Source organism: Ascidiella aspersa, chromosome 1 (genome assembly GCF_963924565.1).
Source record: "Ascidiella aspersa chromosome 1, kaAscAspe10.2, whole genome shotgun sequence".
NCBI classification, from domain to species: domain Eukaryota; kingdom Metazoa; phylum Chordata; class Ascidiacea; order Phlebobranchia; family Ascidiidae; genus Ascidiella; species Ascidiella aspersa.
The window spans coordinates 386352-410858 of record NC_139447.1 but is presented as its reverse complement, the minus strand read 5'-3'; the positions used below and the strand labels follow the sequence as shown (position 1 = coordinate 410858).

The 24507-nt window shown below is 33.2% G+C and overlaps 1 protein-coding gene across 1 annotated transcript; it reads left to right on the top strand.

The window, feature by feature from the left end:
* Positions 1-1863: 1863 nt before the first annotated feature.
* LOC146166391 (AP-2 complex subunit alpha-2-like) lies at positions 1864-23760 on the top strand. The gene is made up of 22 exons (XM_083389024.1): positions 1864-2035; positions 2506-2574; positions 5021-5163; positions 6707-6900; positions 7495-7624; positions 7952-8083; positions 8457-8535; positions 9019-9169; positions 9667-9835; positions 10132-10269; positions 11468-11650; positions 12535-12759; positions 13452-13646; positions 13936-14034; positions 14347-14483; positions 17013-17095; positions 17289-17380; positions 17655-17773; positions 18286-18408; positions 19208-19284; positions 19883-20010; positions 21838-23760. The coding sequence occupies exons 1-22, from the start codon at positions 1969-1971 to the stop codon at positions 21913-21915; spliced, it is 2811 nt and encodes a 936-aa protein (XP_083245150.1). The 5' UTR covers positions 1864-1968; the 3' UTR covers positions 21916-23760.
* Positions 23761-24507: the final 747 nt, after the last annotated feature.

The window sequence follows — 24507 nt, the reverse complement described above, 5'->3', positions numbered from 1 at the left end:
AAGAGTGGGCCAAATACTATTTTTTAACAATATTTCTTGACTCACCCAAACGCTAACACACTAACCTGCACCTTAACCCAAATAATGCTTGATGTGATAGGATTCTACACCAACGCCACTTGTTTCTGTATGGTAGAAGTGTCGCAAGCAGTACTTTTATATTTTTCAAATTTTGTTTTACGTAAATTATCGTTACATTATATTGCATTCGTGTTATTTTTTTCCTGTATTTATAAATGCTACACAGGTATGTTGAGTATGCAAACGTTTAATGGGAATACTAGTGTTTGTTAATTGAAATAGGTGAAAATATGCTTTTACAAAGTGAATTCCCAGAACAAATGTAAAAATTTTTGCCTATCTTGGCTTTGGCAGGACAATTGCTACAATATGATTCATTAAAACGATGAGCGCTGACCTAGAATCCTTCCACAATGCACATTATTTGGGTTAGGTTGCGGGTTAGCGTTTGGTTTGGTTGGGTCGAGTATTATTTGTTAAACAATAAATATAATTATACTTGACCCACCCACATTTAAACAGTAAATATTGAGGGCTGCGTTATTAACTGTGGTAGGATTCTAGACCAGCGCCTTGTTATAAAGTTCTAATGGTAAACATATTTTTTATGAACTACAATCAATTCTATAGCACATAATAACATTTTAAGCTAGGACCTCTGGCCCACTGTGAAAAGTATGGCAAGTGCACCTGCAAGTTTTCCAACCTATCAAGAGGGCACCCTGGAAAAATTCTGCTGCAAAAAAAACAAGAAAATAAAACGTTTGTTCACCCTTATTTATCGCATCACCATGGTTTACAATGTTTTGCCAAAATCGCAGCCCAGTGAAGTCTTTTGACATGAAATATAACTGAGTTACAATAAAAAATAGCATTTCTTCAATATTTATTGCAGAATTTTGCCAAACATTTTCAACTGAAAAAAAATTTTTGACTGAAAAAAATCCTATTTTGGCTTGATTTTTATACCAGACAAACAAAAACAAATTATGCAAGCGGGTGTCAATGAGAAAAAACACAGGAAAACAGAGAGTAGCAGTTCATCTGTTTGGTAATATATAGAAAAAATTAGGTGCGTGTTTCCTATTTTGTTGCTCTGTTGAAATACCTTGCGTGTGCATTTGCCATAATTTGCTCAGTGGGCCGAGGTTTAACTTTACCCATGGCCTTTTGTTTGTGTTTGATAATATGGCAAGCTAGTCTATAATGAATGAATACACTGATGATCAGAGAAGGGCACAACACACTTAAGCATTTCGACCGACAGCCTACAGTTGGTCAGCCAATCCGACTCTCCAATACACTGATACACTGGTGCAATAATCTGGATAACATGCACCATATTAATGTCAACACTCCTGCCACATATGGAAAGTATAGCAGATCTCAACCAGATATATATTTTGTGTATAAGCGAAAAAAATCAGGATGACGGAGTGCACCTAAGGTCAAGGTCAAAAGTGCACCCCACGAATGTGGCATGTAGGAAATCAGGTGTCATTCTATTTTTTGGGTAGCAGATTAAGCCTGTTGAAAAATCTTACAGATGCACTTGTCAGAGTTGTTTCAACTGTTGCTGCAAGATCCATATTCGTTTTTCTTTTTTGGTCTGTTGAACAAACTTATGTGTGCATTTACCATAGTTTAAGGTGAATAACTCATGACATCACACTTAAAGGTTTGCATAATTATGCCAGGCTCCAATCTTTAGCCTTTTTAATCCTTGTAGAAGACGGAATTTGCAGACAGTATTTGGACATTTTTGGTGGGTTTAATTTTGTCAGCGAGAGTGCTGACTGGAAGTGCAAACAAAACCAACCCTTGATTTTATTTTTAGGCTTCCACTGGTTTAGTATGTGTTTATGTCAGTAAATATAATCTGCTTTTCAAAGAAACCATCTTGATCAGAACCATTTGTTTTGCTTTTGGAAATATTAAACGCTTAAAATGCCGGCAGTATCAAGAGGAGACGCCATGAGAGGCTTGGCTGTGTTCATCTCAGACATCAGGAATTGTGAGTTTGTAGTTTAGTTGATTTCAAATATTGGTGTTTTCTTTAATTTGAAAGGAATTAACTAAGTCACATTTTTTTGGCACCTGCTCACTTTTTTCATTGAAGTAGAAAAAGTTAAATGTTTTTTTTTTGAGTTTCAAACGCCAATCAACACTTTGAGCCCAAACATTCCTTTTTTTAAGGATATTTACTTTTTTTGCCCAATGCTTACTTTACCAAAGTTTTAAATATGTGTCGTAATGAACTGTGTTGGGCTGCTTTACGTTTGATAAGCTGTGCACTTTGTGCACTGATATTTAAGTAAAATGCAACTTTTTTGGCACCTGCACATTTGGTAAAAAATTAGAAGGATGACAATCGCCAAAAGTTAAAGATATAGAGATTTATTATTTTTTTTTAATAATACTTTCGTTAAAGAACTTAATATAAAATAAGCAAAAAAAATATACTGACACACAAATTCTTTACAGGTAAAAGCAAAGAAGCCGAAAGTAAAAGAATAAACAAAGAGTTGGCCAACATTAGGTCAAAGTTCAAAGGTGAGGTTTGAGGGGTTACTCAAGTTCAAATCTAACATTATGTCAATTCACAAACTATGGGCTAGTATCCCTTTGGTGCAGTTTTGTCTGAAAGCGTGGCTCGCACACGACCGGCCGAGACATCACTGCAGTCACTTTGATCAATAAGTGCTTATGACGTCACAGAGCACTTTGTTTCCTGTGTGCGTTGTAGTGAAATGCACGATTTGGGAAGTTGTTAATTCACTTGGTGGCCAAGTAAAGCTCAGCAGAAAGCTAAAAAACCTAAGCTTCTTGACTCTCCTATGTTTCATTTTCGCCCTTATATTTTCAATAATTGAACTTTTCGATGTTTTATGAGGCAACTTGGTACAAATCTAAGCAATTTATTTATTGAAAATCCAAGGATGAACAATTAATAAAAAAAAAACAATTTTATACCAAGTAATGTGTTGTAAAAATGATTTCCACTTTTTGCTTAATGGACTGCACACATTAAATTTACTTCAGTTGTTTAAAGTATTTTGAAGTGTATGTTATGGCCAACGTAACACTACACGGTTACTACCAAAACACAGCTATAAGATTATAAATAAGTGTTGTTCATAAATGCATATAATTTTTAATTTTTTTTGTGGCAAATCTAATGTGATAGCTTTACTCACTAACCTCAACCAAACCATATTAACTTAAACAACTCATTACTTTTAATCACTGCTTTTATGACCTTTTATAGCACCTGCATTATTTTACAACCTCAAATATTTTATTTCATCTAACATATGCTCACACAAACTAGAATGCATAAGTCACAAATGGGCCTGAAATATTGCCATACACATTTTACTTTCTTGTTTTCAATATTTTTTTAACTGTTAATTTAATTAAAAACTTTTAACAGTTATGGAATAATATATAAATTATGTTACAAAGCCTGGATTTAAATACATGCTTCAATAATTTGGTTTGTATTTTAAATTGGTTTGTAGTTTGAAAAAAGTATTGAAATTTTAGAACGACTGATACAATTCTAATTAATTAAAGCACAGCCCAGATGACCAGCTTGAAACCTTTATCAATTGATTTTTTGTGTTTCAACATTATCACAAACGTATATGGCTGTGCAGGAAATGCATTACATAGCTATCAACTTAATGTGGACAATGATTGACTAACTTGTAAACCTAATATCAAAAAGCTGAACTTTAATAATTGTGTGGGTTCGTTGTTTTTATGCTTTGGCGATGTTTTAAATTAACACATGTTTTGCATGAACCTAGTACAAATTGGTAAGGACAGCAAAAAAATTGTAACTTTATAGGTTAAAGCTGAACTAATTTACATCCAACTTTAAAAGTGGTACAATAAGCACTTGTCATTGTAAAGTGTTACTTGTTACAAAATCAATAAAACAAAAGCTCTCATGTTAGTTTTAAAAGGTCCCAATAACATTCTAGTCAGTGTGGAATCAATATGTCCTGTCTTGTCATTTGGCTTATTTTCATTTTTGTACAAATAATTTATTAAAAACTTCAATACCGGTATCGTAGTTGTTATTTGCAACTAAATACAGTACAACAAAACCACATGTATTACACAAAAACAATTTACAAACTTTACCTAGTTTAAATGTTTCTTTAACAAATTGCAGGATGGGATAAAAAATAACATATGTTATAAAATGTTGACAAAGCAAATACAAGCAAGTAGTGTCTGTTATCTATGAGTTGAGTTAAAAAATCATATGTTTTAAGGAAATATTGAAAATTTCCCTCTTACAAATCACATGGTTCCCTCCTAATTTAACAACAAGCAAATAAATATTTATGGTATCTGGTATCTTTCAATGGACAATCACTTTAGGTTGAAAAACTCTTTGTAGCACAATAGTTCCAACAGTAAAGATTTGACAAAGTGATGCTTTTAGTTACACTGTTGTAAATTACCAAGGTTAAAAGCAGTTAAATTTCTTGAGAATGGGATTTTCACGTAAATATAATATTATGCTTGTTATTTTTTTGTGCCAAACAACCACGTTCTACCTAAGTTGGTTCGTAATTTTAAGAGAAACCCTCAAATATAATGTGGCCACCGCTTACAGTAAATTTTAGTTAGTATTAGGGATTTATGTTACTTCAGATTTTATTGCGATACCGATACGTAATATTTCGGACACTGCCTATCGCGATCCGACACTAAATGATGTCATTGATACAATGAATAAGCCAAGTAACATAAATTAGACCTAAAATTGATTGCTAAAATTCCGTTAGTTTGAGTTAATTTGATATCGGTTCGACACTGATACCACCCTAGTTGTGGACGACTACCAATATTACACTTTGGCATCAAGTATCTGCTCAAATACGATATTATCAATGACATCTTTAGTTATATTAGTGTTAGAATGTGAAATCTTACCAATGTTATGTAAAACAATTATAATAAGTACGAACTATGGTTGTAGGTGACAAGACTTTGGATGGCTACAGCAAGAAGAAATACGTTTGCAAACTTCTCTTCATATTTCTTCTCGGTCACGACATCGACTTTGGCCACATGGAGGCAGTAAACCTCCTCAGTTCCAACAAATACACAGAGAAACAAATCGTGAGTTGAAATAATTGCATCACAGTTTAGAATTGAAGCATGTGATGTTTCGCTTTTCATGTTGCATGCAAGATGTTGAATCCATGCAGAACGGAACTTCTATTCTAATGTTTGAAATGGATATTTAAAATTTTACTATTCACTTTTGGAAGCTTACATTGGGCTAAAATACTGTTTTATTGCAAATAGAATTTGTTTTTATTGGTGGCAAATAAAAAAATAAACTTAACTTCAGAAATACACAAACTCGATTGTAAATAGTAGGTTTTTATAAAAGCTCACTGGGATTTTCTTATAAGATTTTGTGTAATGATAAAGTTTATGCTGTTGAAGTCTTATGATAAGTTACTGTGTTACTGGTCAAGTTAAGATACTGTTTTTCCACATTTGGTAAATGCTTTTCACATATAGATATAGCACTAAGAATATGTTGTCCCATGAAGGCTTTCAGCTGGGATTCATAGAGTTCTGTGATATTTTTTGACTTGTCAAAAAAAGTCAAAATGTTGTCAAAATTTACACGTTAGGTCAAAATTTGTCAAAAATTTGTAAAGTCAAAATCAAATAAAAATGCACATAAATCGTTTACAAAATTAAAAAAAATATATAGTCAGCTTTTTCGTCGTTCAGTTGTTTTGAAATTTATTGTTCAATTTTATCAAAAAAATTTAGTTTTGATTTGTGTTCAAAGTCATTTTAACCGTATTATATGTCTATTAGAGCAATATACGGTATAAAAACATGTGATTAATGTCGCCTAGCTGATTTAAATCAATGTTTTTCTAACAGGTCAAAATTTTGTCAAAATAAATTATTTTCAGGTTAAAATTTGTCAAAATTTAAATTTTTCAGGTCAAAATTTCCTATTTTTTACGTCAAAAAATATTCGCCCTACTGATCACGCATTGTAGTTCACAGTTCAAAAAAGTTCACTGCATTTGACAACAAACTGGCAACACCTAGTAGTTTAAATCTTGATTGAAATCTTGTTTGTTGTTAATGAAATCAAAGTATTTTTGTAATTTGGTCTTAATTATTAATCTTTACAGGAGTCCACCATGTTATGTGTGTTCTACTTTGAACTTCAGTGTTTAAACATTTAAAAAAATGGTCTATTTCAAAATACAGTTAATATCTTGTAAGTGCATTTTGTACATTGTACAAATGCTTGTAAAAATGCCCACTGCCCAGCCTAATGTTCAAATATATTCATGTTTATCTGTTTATTTCATATTTCCTGGTTGATTTATTTGCATTTTGTGCTTGCATAGGCTTCATGTGCCTGATATAATAGGATATACAATAATATAATAGAAACATTAAACATGAATTTGTTTATATTCTTCAATAAGAACAAAGACGGAAAAACAGATGACAAAAGCCTAACACATTCATTGCTAAATGTTTTGGTGGGGCATAACTTTGTGTTTAAATCTGTGTTTATCAAACTGTAAGGTTGGAAATAACATATTCTTATTACAAATAAGACAAGCATGCCAGACTTGTCACAGTCATTGCCGATACTTACCACATTTATTTGCAGGGATACTTGTTCATCTCTGTCCTGGTCAGTTCCAACTCGGACCTCATGAAGCTGATCGTCCAGAACATAAAGAACGACATCTCGTCGCCAAAACCAGTCCATGTAAACCTCGCGCTTCACTGCATCGCAAACATCGGTTCCGTCGAGATGGCCGAGGCATTCGGCTCCGAGGTTCCAAAACTTCTTGTGTCCGCGTAAGTTTTTAACTAATTTTTTTGACTTATATTCTTTCAACTTTTCTGTAGTAATAAAAATTCGTCATTTTATATTTATGTTTTTCGTGTATTCCTTCATAAATATTTTAGGATGTGTTACTATTCTGTGTTTTTTACTCATTTATAAGCCAATGTTGAAACAAAATAATTTCTTGACTTTTTAACTGGAAACCAAAATAAAATGAAATGCGTAATTCAAGATTATTTATAATTCATAAAAAAAAAAACATCTTCAAAAATATTTAAAACTCTTGCTAAAACAAATTGTTGCAAGAATTTACAGACAATTTTGTGCAAATAATATACTAGCTATGTAGTTTGATTGAGTGGCCATGTAACTTTATTCTATGGACTGTCAAAAACTAATGCCATGTTTTTAAACCATCATTATCTTTCTCAGTAGGACATTTCCTTTTTGTGTCAATTTTGTTGTATAATTCGGATTTACCAATATTGTGTTGTTTTATCCAAATAATAGAATAAACTCAATTTGCAAAGATGTATTATATAGTTATTTTAAAGATTATAATTTTCAGTTCTATTGCAAGTTTGACAATAGTTTTGTTGTGGCAGGCAAGCAAATGAGTCGGTGAAACAGAGCGCTGCGTTGTGTCTCCTTCGATTGTTCCGAACGATGCCGGAATCAATGACTTACGCTGAGTGGGCTTCCAGGGTTATACATCTGCTCAACGACCAACACATGGTGGGGCTAAGAGTATTGGCAGATTGTAAAATAAAATAAAATAAAACGTATTTATAACTAAAAAAAAGTTATTTCAGATTGTAAAATAAACAAAAAATTTTTGCAAATGTTAAAAAGGTTTCTACTTTGAATAAGTTCTTTATATTTTATTTATTTTTATTTTAGTTTATTTTGAAAATAAATCAAATGTTTTGAACAAAAAAATTTGCATTTCATACAAATTTGGACTTGATGATGTTAAAAAAATACAAAATTTAATTTATTATTTTTGTTTCTCACAGAAAATGTTTTTCAATTTTCGTAATTAAATTTACATTTTTGTTTTAGGGTGTAGTTACGGCTGCTGTGAGTCTAATCCACGCCCTGGCCCAGCACAGCCCGAACGAGTACCGAGGTTGCGTGTCGCTCGCTGTTTCACGACTCAGTAGAATCGTAACTTCAACATACACCGACCTTTTGGTGAGATTTCTGTGAAAACAATATCTCTAAGGAATTTGTAGCTTGTATACAGTAGTTAAACCAATGTTTCTTAACGGTGGCCCTTTACTGACCTAAATGGTCACAAAGCAATCTATGGAGACGCAAGTAATGTTTTAATTATTTGATAGTTTAACTAAAATTGTGCTTTTGTAATGACTTTGGAGACTTCCTTTGTGACTTTTTTAAATGTTTCTTTCATTCATGAAGGAGGACATGTGTTTTTGTGGCATCTGATGCTTTTATTCTAATTTTAACATCTAAAGCTAAAAAATATTGAATTGTTTGTGTTAAATATTTCATCTAGTTTTTGTACGTACTTGTTGAGGTTAGCTATTTGTTGTGTTTATTGCAGGACTACACTTACTATTTTGTCCCGGCTCCATGGTTAAGCGTCAAACTTCTTCGCTTGTTGCAATGTTACCCGGTCCCTGGTAAGCTAATAACATCACCTGTGCTTGTTGTATATTCAGCTGCCTTAATGTGTGATGTTCAGGTCCAAATCATTAAATTATTTAATGCTATTTAATGTAAAATGCAAGTAATACTTAAAATTAAAATTCAAATAAATTTGTGGAATTTATAATGGCTCATTAAAATGTAGAACTTTTTTATGCTACTAAATAGATACATTTAGTGAAAATGTAGTTTTGGAATGTTAAATTTGCAACTAAAGTGAGATATTGAAGCGGTTGGAGGTTGATAAAAAATATCAAACTTCTAACTATGTTAAAAATGAAGAAAGAGTTATTCAAACTGTTTAAAATGCTACCTACTTCTGTATTGTCTTTGATATTCTTAGGATGAGATAAAAAAAAATAAAAATAAAAATAAAAAAATACATTTTACATTTATCTGGAGGTATCTTTAGTGCAAAAAACTTTCCTAATGGAATTTTATATTCTTAAACTTTCCAGACGAGCCAGCGATCCGTGGACGACTGGTCGAGTGTTTGGAGACTATTTTAAACAAATGCCAGGAACCTCCCAAGTCGAAGAAAGTGCAACATTCCAACGCTAAGAACGCAGTTTTGTTCGAAGCTATAAACCTCATCATACATACAGACAGGTGGCTCAATTATGCTGTGTAAAGTATTATAAAAATAGTTAATTTAAAAATAGTGCAAATCATTTAATTGAATACTTATCATGTTTATTTTGCATTTAAAGTATTATATAATTTTTTCCTTTGGTGTTTAAAAATTATAGATATCAATAGTATGTATTTTGACTAATTTAATCAAGATACAGGTATACAAGTGTTGTACACTAGGCATGGAACAGTATTGCATGAGTATCTATACAATCCAGTACCCATTGGTAAAAGGACAAATGTCTCTTTAAAAGTCGATTTTAAGATTACCAAACTGAAGGTGCTTTGTCAATCAAGGATTAAATTTTGCCAAATCAAGGATTAAATGAACAAAATATTAGTTTAAAATCTCAATTTAGAGCTATTTTATAAAATACCCTTATAGTTTGGCCTGTTTCATTTTCCTGAAAATCCAAGTTAGTGACATATATTGATCGACAGCCAAATTATGCTGAAAATTTTTCTTATTGTAGCGAACCAAGCCTGCTCGTTCGGGCGTGCAATCAGCTCGGACAATTTCTTCAACATCGAGAGACAAACCTGCGCTACTTAGCGCTAGAGAGCATGTGTTTGTTGGCTGGATCCGAGTTCTCGGCCGACGCTGTCAAAAAACATAGAGAAACCGTCATCAATGCTTTGAAGGTGGTTGATATAACAGCAATAGAAGTATAAGCAATTTATGTAATTAACTTTTTTTTCCCACTTTTTCAGTTCATAAAACTTACATGGAACCCTATGTTCTGTGTATTACACAAAGTCAATTTAAATTATATTTAAAATGACAAAATGTTCACATTTCTCTACGAATTGTCCCAAAACTTGGCAAGAATGTTGGTTTTCACTCGAACGATTTAAATTTCACAATTTAATAAAATCATGTTTCCTTTATGTTGCACCGCCCCTCAGTTGGTTAAAACTAATCGTTTTAATAATTGCAGACTGAGCGCGATGTTAGTGTTCGGCAACGAGCTGTGGACCTCCTTTACGCAATGTGCGATAAAACAAACTCAGAGGAAATTGTCGCAGAAATGTTGGATTATCTAAAGATCGCAGATTATGCAATCCGTGAAGAAATGGTTGGTTCACTTATTTTTAGCTTAAGTGCCACTAACTCCTCTTGTGTGAAGTTTCACAATCGTAGCAACAAAATAATAAAAACAATCTACCATATTAGTGTTTTTTACCTATTTTCTGCAGGGAGGGCAAACCTTATACATTTCGCAACATATCAAGCTGAAACATATTTAATTTTTTTCCTTCCTGAAAACTTTTTAAACTCATTTATTTTTCAGATGGTTACTAGATTTTTTTGCCATAAAAACACAATTTAATAGCTTCTTAAAATAAAGTTTTTTATTTTTAGTAACTAGATTAATCTCAAAACAGATTTATAAATGGTGTGTGTGTACTTTTTTAAAAACAAATTCGGTTTAACGGTTTGCATTTTATAAAATTCTGCATTTTATTCCTGGATTAGGGCACAATTTCTGAGTTTTTCTTTGCATGTTAAAATAATTATAATGTTGAGGTTAATGCTAAATGGGTAATTTGGTTGTTAATTTAAGTTTCAAAAATTTGAAGAATTCTAAGAGTTCAATCTGTTTATCAATTACCCATGCTTTTGCTGATTGACGTAGTGGTACAAGTCATGACCCACATGCTCCAGTTAAGCTTGTTTGTGCATATACAGATTAGTTAGCTTCTACACACCACTAACTAGTTGCGGACGCTGCAATGAGGTGATCTGCCGGCGTGCCCTGTGGCTAGCGATAGCTTTAGTTTGATTGACGCGCAATTTTCAATTATGGCTTATAACTGAGTGACTGCATTTTGACGCACATTAACTGTTTAGTGACGTAACTCTTATTGCAAGGATAATTACCTACTTTTTCTACTTAATGAGCTAATTTATTATTCTCACAATGACCTGACATCCATGTAGAATTAAATCTCCCTAAATGTTGATGAATACTTAAAAAGTATAAAAAAAGTATTTATCAACATTTAGGGAGATTTAATTCGAAGTATGAAAAAAAATCCAGTATTCAATATTAAAAAAAATATTTTCTTGATGGTTAATAGACAGAGCTTATTTACCCGTATTAGGTTTTTATATTTCACCACTCTATAATTAAATGACAGGGCACACAAAATGGTCAAAAATAATAAAATTTTCTCCATATTTTTCTACTCAAATTCTTCGGCTAAAATTATTGAGTTTCTTAAGTAATAAATTCAGATTTACATGCACTTTATGCAAACATTGTATTGTAGGTGTTGAAGGTTGCGATATTATCGGAGAAGTATGCTTCGGATTATACTTGGTATGTCGACACGATTCTTCAGCTTATAAGAGTGGCAGGGGATTATGTATCGGAAGAGGTTTGGCATCGAGTTATTCAGATCGTAATTAACAGGGACGATGCACAAGGATACGCGGCAAAAACTGTATTCGAGGTAAAATAGTTACATTTTTGGCATTTTACTATTTTTTACAACAATAATACTAAGCTAAAATAAGTTGTAAATATATTGTTAGTAAATTTACCATTTTTTAATATTAAACCTAAAGTACTGACTGTAGTTAAGACAAGTATATATGTGAAGAATGAAGATTAAAGAGATAAAGTTTTTACCGAAATATATTTTCAATAAAGTAACAATTTTTGGGTATATGCACAAAACTTTTGATAGAATATTCAAAGTTGATAAAAAAGTTCAAAATTATCCACATATTTAACAAACTTTCCCTCCCCCCTCACCCTCAGAACTTGTAAACAAACTATTTAACTAGTTCTTTTTAAAAGTGTGTTTATATTTAATTAATTTTGGCTAAATCATAACATAGTAAAAACAACCAAAATGGGCACCTAAGCCTTTAAAAATACATAACTTGTCTGAGAGCAATTTTAAGCTTCTTCAAACCAAGTTAAACTATTAAATTTATCCACCTGGTTAACTAACTTTAGTAAAAAAAGCTTCTCAATGTATTTGTAATTTTGGTAAAATTTTTTTATAAGTCTGTTATTCAACAAACAAATATTCCAAAAAAATTGCAAAATTGTGTTCAACCAGGATGCTGTATCACCCTGATGTTCCATTTCTAATGTTTTTATATAAGGGTTCATTTTTTTATAGTCATGTAATTGGGACAATTAATAAATGTTTTAACAATTAAAATCGGTATATGTTGTATTTTTAATCAGTGTTTTGCAATTTGCATAGCTAAATCTGATGACCAAACTAAGCTGTGCAAGTAAAATGTTTAAACAAAACAAAATTTAAAGTAGGAAAAACAATTGCAATTTCGGCTTTAACTATTTCTTAACCCCTTCCCCCAGAACTTGCAAGCGCCGGCGTGCCACGAGAACATGGTGAAGGTTGGGGGTTACATCCTGGGTGAGTTTGGGAACCTTATCGCTGGGGATTCCCGTTCTTCGCCCCTCGTACAATTCAACCTTCTTCACTCAAAGTTCCATCTCTGCACCCCGGCCACACGAGCGCTACTGCTATCAACTTACATCAAGTTCATCAACCTTTTCCCGGAGATAAAAACAACTATTCAGGTGTGAACCCTTTTTACATTTTTAGAACAGAATAAAATTTAGTATTTTTATGAGATATTTCAGAGACGTATACTTTTGGCAGTCCACCGAAATATCATAAAACTATACCTCACATTGTCTTCAGAGAACATTGTCTTCAGACCGGTTTTGAGTGAAATCAACGTACTTGTCATTTAACAAGTAGCCAGTGATACTTTAAACATGTTTTCAAGTAAATTGAATTGTTTCTAATGTACCTGTAGTTCTGTATGTTCTCTTAAATATTATCATCTTCAGTGGCAGCGAAATCCTATTGTTATCTACATTTTTTCCTAAAAGCATTTTGAAATAACTATAAAGTAAAGCTAGTTTTATTTTGATGAGACTTCAGTTGTCTGTAGTTAAGTTCAAAGTACTCGCTTACATGCAAATTATTTCAAGTACTAATTATCACAATTTTTAAATTTAAAATTATTAGAGGAATTGGTGTAAGTTTTTATAGTTTCTCTTTTAAAATTCAAAATGTGCATTATATTGAAAACAGATTTGGCTTTAACACAAATTATTTAAACTGCATTTGTTTTATTATAATAGATTTAAAGTTTTTTAAAATAAATAATATTTTTGGGATGTGTTAGAGACAAGTAATTTTATTGCTTGTATTAAGTTCTGAACCATTTGCAACTTTTTAAAATCTAATATGATTTTTGCAGAACGTGTTGCGCAACAACAACCAGCTTCGTAACGCTGACGTTGAGCTCCAGCAGAGGGCGCTAGAGTACTCGCAGTTGAGCTCGATTACGTCACAAGATGTCCTCGCCACCGTGCTCGAGGAGATGCCTCCCTTCCCTGAGCGCGAGTCATCAATCCTCGCTAAACTTAAGAAAAAGAAACCGGCCGCTGCCCAGGTAACAATAACATTGCAGTGGGTTTTATTTTAGAGTGAAATGTAAAAAGATTTAAAAAAATGTAAAAAACTATATATTTTTTTAAATTTACCTTTACTTTTTAAATTACATAAAAATAGTTCTTTTAATAATCTTACAAAACATAAAATATTGCGAAGTAATCTTTACTAATTTGTTTAGGAAATATTATTTGTATTTAATCGATAAATTATAAATACTAGTCGTATTTTAAACAAATAGTCTGTAAACCTTTTTTATTATAGATTTTTCATAATTCAATTTTTTTTAGGCGCTTGAAAAAGATGACGAAAAGCACAAGAAAGCTACAACATCGCCCGCTAGTGGTGAGAACCATGTCGAAAAGGAGGCAACTCCGCCACCGGTGCAGGTTGGTTCACAAAAACACAATGATTTCTTTCTTTATTTTAGCACATTTTAAAATGACGGTGTTTGTTAAAGACTGGAAATTTAAAATTGTCAATGAAATATGTATAAGTTTTTAAAAAATATTTATTTTTTTTTGTTTTATAAAATACAATACAACCGAAATTTTTTTTGTTTTTATTTGTAAAAATTAAACAGGAAAAGCAATTAATTGGTCTTTCAACCTTTTGTAATTAGTTGTTGTTAAAAAAATGACTGTAGAATTTTGAGCGGAGATTTTTTGCAATCCAGTTCAAATTCTCAAATTTTATTTTAGAATTCCAACTCTGTTGACCTTCTCGGTTTGGGGACTCCCCCAGCCGTCCCCGAGACCAACAGCAATGCATTGTGGGACGTATTTGGGGGAAGTCCCGCACCTGCAACTGAGCAAGTGGTCGACGTCAATATGCCAAAGTAAGGGTTTCCTCGTATTTTTGGTTCTAATTGTCATATTATATTTTATTTTTTTAACGTTTCTTTTATGTTCATGTAATAAATGCCTGTTGGCGTAAATTTAATTTCCAATTTACACTGTGCTTTTATTTTTAATAATGAAGGTTCACTGAATATGTGAAACATTTAAAAAGCGCAGCCCGATTTACCCAACTTAGTTGCTTTTTGTTAAACACATGTGTTGCGCCCCGCCGCGACTTGTGTACTGGGGGTGACGCCTAAACCCTAAAACACGAAAAACTCAGGAATTTGTAATTAAATCGACAGATTGCTTTAACCGCACAACAATAATGAAACATTGCATCATCAAAAATGGTATTATGTAACTGAAGAAAATGTTTGGCAAACGAAAGCTGTAACACGTATTCTAAAACCCTATTTATCAAATCGTAATATAACTTAATATTAATATGAACTCTCCATTATTTGATTAAATGTAAAATTAGACCATATTTTTATCCAAATAAAGTCTCTTTTTTCATCAAATTTAAAAAAACAGTAGTTTAAAATCAAGTTCACGCTAGTTTGTGTTATCACCGATCACATGAACTTTAACCCCACTATTATTTAAGCACCGGGGAATCCCCATCGGCCCCCGAATCGACCCCCGGTTCTGACCAGTTGATTGATAACGAGGTCCAATACTTGACGAAGTAAGAAACGCTGCTCGTGGTGTGCTATTGGTGCTGGTTTCATGCAATTATGCACAATTCAATTGTTTTGGAAATGTAATTTTCATAAACTAGGACAGAAAGTGTTTTTTAAATTGGTTTAATTTAAAAAAAAAATTAAACTTCAAAAATATAAAATTGAAAAAAATATGAAAAAAAAATTCATATATTACGAAAGTAGTGTAATTTTTCCAAAAAAATAGTCATGAAAATGGTTTTACCAATATGCAAAAAATTGTAATTTTCACTGTTTGTGTTTTTGACCCCCGTTGAGTTTCGCACTTTCTTCACTGATTTTTCTTGCAGCCAAAACTTGCTTCTTGCTGACTTTGGAGCCTCAATTGGCAACACTAAGCCAGTGGAAAATAACCCTGGGGGTGTTTTGGCCGGTTTTGATGCTCCCCCTGATTCTGGGGGGTTGGAAGGCCCCTTGTTCGACCAAACGGGGCTTTCTGGCCTGCTCGACCAAAACCTTGAGGTTCCCGGTTCTTCTGATCAGTTTAGTTCTTTAGTCGAACCGATCGACCAATTTGGCGACATTTTGGGTCAGTCTGGCACTCTTGGCCAAACCGGTTCAATTGACCCATCTGACACATTTGGCCAAACCGGTTCAATCGACCCGTCTGGCACATTTGGCCAATCCGGTTCAATCGACCCATCTGGCACATTTGGCCAAACCGGTTCAATCGACCCGTCTGGTACATTTGGCCAAACCGGTTCAATCGACCCGTCTGGCACATTTGGCCAAACCGGTTCAATCGACCCGTCTGGCACATTTGGCCAAACCGGTTCAATCGGCCCGTCCGGCACACTTGGCACCGAAGATGAATTGGTTGTAAAGTAAGGTTTGGTCGCTGTAGCGGAAGCATTTGTAGCCCTTAACCTTGTATCGTCCAATCACCGAGTGCTTTCAACGAGTTGTGGCTACTGTACTTGTGTAGTTAGATGAAAGAGTTTAGTGACTTAAGGTCAAATTCATTCTTTGCAACAAATATTTTTGTTGCTTTGTTTCTTTATCTCTATAAGAGATAGTTGGACATTAGTTAGACCAATTTTCTTTCATTTTGCATTTGTGTTTAAATTGACCCAGTAATGCACAAAATAAATTTTTTTAAAGTCATGAATAAAATTGGATTAATTGGTTTACGAAAACAAATATTTAATAATCGAAGGGCCAGTTTGTTTTTCTTTATTTGTATTTATAAATATATCTCTGACAAATCTTACAAAGGCCAAGTTTATCCATTTCTGTAAGACAGGAGGGGCGTCAACTTGTTTTCAAGAGTAGTGTTGCAAAATGTTTTAGATTTTGTAGATTCAAGAAGTTTATCAATTGTTGTTTTTGTTTTGTCCAGAAGAAACACATTTGCGGAGTTTTTTCTTTATATTCTGTAAACACCAGTTTTCATTTGTTTTCTGTCACATTGTGGTGTTGTCACTTTTGTTGCTTAGATTAGATTTTGCTTTTAACAAAATTTCATATTTTGTTGTTTTGTCTTTCAAAAGCAATTACTGTCTAGAGTCTACTCTAGATCTCCTATAGAGGCTACCTATGCTTTAGTTCCTAACATTATAAAACATTATAAATTTACATGTAAGTTTTGATTTTGTGTTTGCGCTGAATAATTCAGTTTGCATAATGTTTCTATTAATTATTCATGCTCGACCGATATTTATTAAAACTTCTGCAAGTTTTACAGCGAAAACATCTACGGACACAAACAGTAATAAACTATTTGTTTATCGTCAACATCAACTTTTCTGCTTCCCACACTGTGCATAGAATTGTGTATTATTTGCTGAAATTACGTCTTTTCAGATTTTTATTCAAGAACAGCGGAGTTCTGTTTGAAAATGATCTTCTTCAAATTGGAGTCAAATGTGAATTTAAAGATGTTTTTGGTGCGTTTAGTTGAACATTTGAACTTGGTTTATTGACTTGCTTCTTTGTTAAATTTTTATACTGAGAATTACAATTAAACAGGCTCATGTGTTAAATAAAATGTAATCTAATAAAGTATTGATATGTTGAATAGATTTACCTTTAGTTATTTAATTAGAAGTTTATATACTCATGAATGTTCCTGCTTTTTAGGAAGGGTCGGTTTGTTCTTCGGAAACAAAACTCCCACCCAACTTTCTCAATTTTCCGCCTCCGTGACCTTGGACAGTGACCTTGAGGGGAAGGTGACTTAGAAACAAAAACCTTTTTCTATTTTTCTACATAAATTAATGTTTTTCTGGATTTCGGAAGTAATAATAAAAAAAACATTATCAAAACAAAAATACAAAACTTAATTATTATTAGTGTTTAATTATTATAGAACTGAAAACGTTTTTAACACAAGTTTAGCATAAATATTGTTGTTTTTTATCCGCAAATCTAAACCATTGTATTTAGCTGCATAACACAGTTTACTTGAATTGGATTACAAACCTAATTTCAAATTTTTTGTTCCAGTTAAATGTTGCCCCCCAGAAATCCCCCCCAAACCTGATTGACGGAGGAGCACAGATCCAGCATTTCCTCAACATGGAATGCCTGACCTTCTTCAAAGATGCTCCCGTCATTAAAATTGGGTAAATGTCTGTGTTTTGCTTCTCGCTATAGAAGTGGTTCCCAACCTGGGGCTATAATGATGCAGTTAACAGAATATCTAGCGCTCAAGGGTGGCGAGGACATTGAGATCATTCTGACATTTTCTTTGTAGGATTTGAGTGCAACCGTGATTGCCTGCAGGGATCTGAATAAAGATGCTTATGTCTCATAATGTTGTGTCCCCACGATGTTGATAATTAATAGTTTTTGGAATTTTGCTGTCGATCCATCGGGTCTCATTGTTACAAAATATAATTTATTGTACATCACTAACGCCCACTTTTTCATTTACTGCTTTGTGCAAAGTAAAACATTTCATTTGTTTAATATCGACGTGATAGTTTTTCTGCAAATCCAATGACTTACAGCAATATTTGTTATTGCTGCTTTAATGATCAACAAAATGTTTTACAACAACGAACCCCAAAGTTTACCATAAAAAAACACTTAACATATTTGTCTAACCTTCACCTCATTAATTTTTTACCCACAGTTACAGCCACGTGGGCAGCTCACACTCGGTGGCGCTAAAGCTGCCTGTGCTGATAAATAAATTCTTCGAGGGGGCAGACCTCAACGCTCAGGATTTCTTCTCGAGGTGGAAGCAGCTTGGAGGGTGAGTTCGACATAAAAAAAACTACATAATCCACAAAACAACTTTAAAATAAAAAAAAACTCGTTATTTTTTTGTAACGTTAAGCTTTGAAATTCCTATTTTTTATTTTTTTGACCTTTTTAGGTTTAAGTCGGTTATTTTGGAAACAAAAAAAAAGATCAGAAATAGGTTAAATATCTTTATGAAACAAACTATTTTTCTTAAAGCCAAAAATGTCGAGTAAATCGACATTATCTTCATAATAATATGTTTCGAATTAACTGATGATTAGGGCGATTATTTTTTGACCTAAAAATTTAAATTTTGACAAATTTTGACATGTTAGAAATACATTGATGTAAATAACCTAGGCGTCGTTAATCACGCGTTTTTATACTGTATATTGCTCTAATAAAGATATAATACGGTTAAAATGACTTTGAATATAAATCAAAACTAATTATTTTTGATAAAATTAAACGATAAATTTCAAAATAACTGAACGACGAATTTCAAAAAGCTGACTATAGTTTTGTTTTAATTCTGTAAACGATTTATGTGCATTTTTATTTGATTTTGACTTGAAAATTTTTTGACAAATTTTGACCTAACGTGTAAATTTTAACAAAATTTTGACTTTTTTTGACAAGTCAAAAATAATCGCCCTACTGATGATCATATAATTTGTATCAAATCGTCTTTTTTAAGAAGATGTCGATTTATTCAACCTTTTTGCTTATTATCAAGCTACATTACTGACCCGTGCATAGTGGATCTGCACCTAAAACAAACTATTTCATCACCTAATGTTTTCCCGCAGACCCGGTCAAGAATGCCAGAAAATCTTCCAAGCGAAGAATCCCTTTGATTCCAGCACAACGACGATGAAACTGACCGGTGAGAATATTTAATGTTAACCTCCACGCGCATATGCTGTTGCTACCAGGCTTAGTATATACTGAAACGAAGCTATTTTCTTAACTTATTTTCAGTGTAAAGGATACAGAACAAATTACATTTGCTAAAAGCAGGGGTTCTTAAATTGGCTCTATGGACCCCTCGGGGTGCATAAAATATTTTTAAATGGTTAATGGAGGCGTATTTAAAATCTTCTGTATAATTTAAAAAAATTTTTTAAATAAAAAATTTTGTTGAAACGACGCTCTGGCGCCTTCTTAATTGGATTTTGACTCCGTTTTAGTTTCACATTATTTGGTCTAAAAAGGCAGGTTTATCAATTATGTTTGTTTCATGACGTAAATTTATGACGTCATATTAGTAAATCTTGCCGACTCTCAAAAAAAATTTGGGGTTTCCTTTAAAAATAAAAAATGGAAGACCCTTGCGCTAGAGACATCCTAGAAAATTTTTATCTGATTTTTACCAAAGCATTAAATGAACAAGCAACCTAGCCTTACCTTGCACGTCAGAGCGGCCGTAACCCTGCTTGTAACATAGCTGCAACGACTCACCAACCTTACAACTTGTGTTTCAGGTTTTGGGATGAACTGTTTGTCGAACATCGACCCCAACCCTGACAACCTGGTCGCTGTGGGGATCGTTAAGACAAGGTCGGCCCAGATCGGTTGTCTGCTGCGACTGGAACCAAACCAACAAGCAAAGGTCGGTAGAAATAATCGCACCAGCCGCTTCTTCAAACCTTTTTTTTCTGCGACGCTATTGGAAAAGTTGTTGGACTTGCGACGCACCCAGCGGTTTCGCTAATTTTCACTCAAATTCTTACACTATTTTATTAATTTTTTCTGTAAAGTTTTTTGTTTCAATTTTCCCTTTTTCTTTATTTTTTCCTGAAAGGAATTCTAAAAACCATAAATCATTTGCTGTGAAATGTCATTACCTAAGTAAACCCTTTGTTTAGTATAAAAGAAGAATTTAAATTTCAGCTTGAAAAACAGTTCAGCTTGATAATTGTCTATTAAAATTTGCAATTATTTTTGTACAACCATGCACGAATCTGTAATGTACCTTGATAATAATGAACAGCAAAGCCAAATAGGTTTAGATCGACATCATCTTGATATAGACGATTAGAAACTCAGACTGATAACAATTGCGTCCCACCTTTTATAAGTGAAGCTTTGATTTTCTTCTCAGTCACATTAACTGAAGATGATACAAGTTCGTATCGAAACGTCTTAATCAAGATGATGTCGATCTACTCGACCTTTTTTGGCTTTAATTTTTTTTTTGTATTAACCAAATTACGAAAAAAACTTTATTTCTGTAAACTCAGTATTGCGCCTTTAAGCCTTTCAGATTACTTTACGGTTTGTCACAGCAGTGTTTATCTAACCGTTGCTATGATGTTTATCTTACTGTCAATGCCCTGTATCGCTCATTCAGCCTGGCCGGTTGCGTCGACACGCCTGCCTGTGTGTTGTCAGCATGGTTCGGACCCCCCCCCCCTTTTCGGAAGTGACATTAACGTTTTTTGTTCGTTTTTGTCAGGGTTTACCTCACCGTCTGAAGCCTACGTGTTTTTTCTCAGTGTAATTGGGTCACACGTCTTGCTAATGAAAAACCAAAATCAAACGCAAAACACTTTTTTCGTTTCTCGTTTGGTCGACCGTAAACGCAGGATATTTTTTCTCTTTCGCCTTTCGTTATTCGTTCGGGTTGGCTGATCAGCAAGTGTGTGTTCGACAATTAATAACATCAATCAAGCGGTCGCTGTAATTCATCGGGCCCGCTGCCTCTTTAACAAACTATACACGAGTCTATTTTAAATACTTTTTGATTATTTTAACTACGTAAGTGCGAAAAATTTTCGAATGATCTTTTTACATTTTCGTGCTGTCTATTGAAATAGATTAGCGCTTCTCTACTGTTGCGCCGTGGAAGGCTGCCAAGTGCGTCGCGGACAAACGGAAAACGTATTTTGGACATATATTTTTCAACATTTCTTTTACTTTTATTTTCGGCAATGCAATAAAAACTTGCAAGAAATTTTTTAAAATGCCGTTTTTCCCCCAAAAAAATTCGCGCTCACATAGCTCGCCAGGTGTGCACTCAGTTGAAAAGGCCTGGCAGGAGTGTCAACGATGTACGTGTGACGGTGTATTTGGCGTCTAAAAGTTTGCTTTTGCTGGACGTTAATTGGCTGTTTCTGACGATTTTTATTATTTAGGACGTCATTACAATCGCTGTTTTATGACGTCATATCTGTCCCTATTTTATGACGTCATTAACGTCAGACGGAAAAACGGGGAATTTTCGAAGTTGAAAATTCGGGACCCCACCCGTTTTGGATTTCTGGATACGCCCCTGACTAAACACATGCTGTTGCTACCAGGCATAGCATAATAAAATTATCACAAATATATACCAGAAGAACTTAATTTTATTGTGTTTGTCTGTACCAGCTTGTGCTTTCTTTAAACGCTGTTAATAGTTGTTCAATGGTCATCTTACTTTATGTTGTTGTTGCAGATGTACCGCTTAACCATCCGGGCCAGCGTGTGCGATTTGGCGCAAATACTCGGCGACCTACTCGAGGAACAGTTCTGATTGGTCCACACCTGCCACGCCTACTCGCGGACAACCAATCACCTTCCAGCATCAATGTGCGATTATTATCACCACGATCGATGATGTATATTTCAAATATTTGAATTAAAGTGGGGAAAGGGGGTTGTTTCCTGCGATTTTTTGGTTTACTTCAATTTTCTAGAAAAAATATAAGTAATTTTTGTTTGGCGATTTTTTTAATATTTGAAAATTTAAGGTATTTAGTTAAACACTGGGAGTCTGTATTTTAACATTTTCAGTAATTCTTTAAAACTTCGCATATTTTGTTTAGCTGACCATCTCTAAACCGTCGATTGCTTATTCCATTGTAGCCGCTTTTCTGCTAAGTTTGCCCAAATTTGAAAAGCTGCCTAAACTCGGCTTGCTAGTTAAATTGCGCCTGGGTAGAAAAAAATCTCTTGTTTTTTACGTTAAATTCTTGTTTTAGCGATTATTTGCATTTAATTGAAATAAAGCCTATTCTAAACACAATTTACCTTTGATCAAACTATTATTTTAAATATAATGCCTAAAATATATTTTTGAGGTTAAGAAATCTGGCGGAATCTTGTTACAATCATCAAACAGTTATTGTTTGGCGCTAATTCGAGCGTCGCAACTTTTTATCGCCCATTTTCATATACATATATATTCTTAATTATTATCTATGCTCGTGTGGGTAGTTTCAAGGGCCGTGGAATTTCGTGGCGCGTGAAAACGTGCGATATAAATCCTATATTGTAACGGAATTTATCCAGTATAATTGTTTCCCCATAACTACTAGTGGCATTTTATGTTACCTTGAAATGCTACTTTGAAGTATACATTGCTGAAAAATGTCGAATATTACAAAAGAATAAGTCTTCCAAAAATTTACATTTGTATGGACAACAAATATTCTGCTTTTCTATAATATCTCTCCTATTAAGCTTGGTTGTTCACTTGAAGCCGGATATTTTCGTAGAAGTTATGTAACTAAACTTTTCACACATTTCCTTAAACCTTTAATCATCTTACGTAGCGTAAATGCACTATTACCAAACAATCTGCCAAACTACCATCTATTGTTGTGTCATTAAGACGTCACAGTCATTGCATTGTGATGTAATATACTGTATTATTTGTTGTACTATTCCACCAAGGCGTTGTCCTGTTGTATTGTGACGTGTACAAACGGGAAAGTCATGTTTTTCGGCGCTCATAAAATCGTGCAAATCGTCGAATAGAATATTGTCTCAAAACTTTCTTGCATTGTTTATTGACTGAAGTCTTCGGCCTACAAATTAAATCCATTATTTGCGGAAAAATAAATACTAAATACGTCAAAACACAATGAATGAAATTTGTACCAGCAAAATTCTTGTTAGCAATTTTATTAAAGGATTTGGCTTTTAACCGTTCTTGTTTCAGTTTCCTTTTATTTTCAGTTTTCCGACAAATTAACTTTCCGGGGTAGAAAACATCCCCCTTTTAAAACCTGTTATACGCAATTGTTTGGGAATTTTAAATGGATTTTGTTCTTAGTTAATTTTGTTTATTGCTCAATGACCTATCATTTTATGAACTAGTGAATGTTATGAATTGTCGTATGAGTGAAATTATGTCAAATATGGTAGCATAATGCTGACCTAAATATCCGACGCCAAGCCCTAGTCTGTATGACTTATTCAGGTTGTGTACACTCCATAATTTCCCGCTCATTACGATGAACTCACATTATTTCGGTCTGATGCAAGCAAAACATGTACAAGACAGACAAACTCCGTCTTAAACTTTTCTGCTGAAAATGTTTGAATTTAACACAACGTGTGCAAACGTCCAAATAAACAAAATATCTGCAATGGCGCTGAGGTCGTGAGTTCCAATCTCAACACAGTTAGATATTTCAAGTCTTATTTGCTTATGAAATAAGTTCACTTAATTTTTTTCCGTAAGGCTCTGATAATTTGATTCAAATAAATCTACACCTCTATGACTTATCATTCTTATTGGCAAGTTTCGCAAAATTTAATTTCAGAAATATTTTAAAATGATTTTTTTAGGAAAGGTATTTTTTCTATTTGTTTTAGAATTTTAACAGTAACTTCAATTTTTAATACTTCTTCCCATGAAATATCCGTAATTAATCAAAAATATTTTTTTACAAAAAGTAACCAATACGGGGAATCCCGGAATTTGTTGCAAAACTATTTTAACAAGAAATAAATATAACTTCGTAAAATGTTCCGCGCTTTTTATTAAAATCCATGTTTAACGTTTTTATCCCGGCGTATTATTGATCATGCAGACTGTTATAAAAAAAACACTTGTTATGGAGTTAATAACTCCCTATGCATAAAAATAATTTGCATTTTATACAAATGTAACATTTAATAGTTCATTAAACTTTAAAAGTAAAATTAGGATGAAACTCAGCCTTGAAAGCAGTTTTAAGCTATGATATTCAAATAAAGGTACATTTATGGAAATTGCCAAAAAATTAGGGCGCTGGTCTAAAATCCTACCACAACACACAAATGTAGTTTTGGTTTGGGTGAGTCAAGTATTTGTATTAAATAATATAAAGTAACGCTTGACCCACCGACACCCCTG

Coding starts and splice junctions, on each gene's coding strand:
- LOC146166391 (XM_083389024.1), top strand. CDS start 1,969: ATGCCGGCAGTATCAAGAGGAGACGCCATGAGAGGCTTGGCTGTGTTC. Junction 11,651..12,534: donor CGGCAAAAACTGTATTCGAG/GTAAAATAGTTA, acceptor CCCTTCCCCCAG/AACTTGCAAGCGCCGGCGTG. Junction 17,381..17,654: donor ACAGTGACCTTGAGGGGAAG/GTGACTTAGAAA, acceptor TTTTTGTTCCAG/TTAAATGTTGCCCCCCAGAA.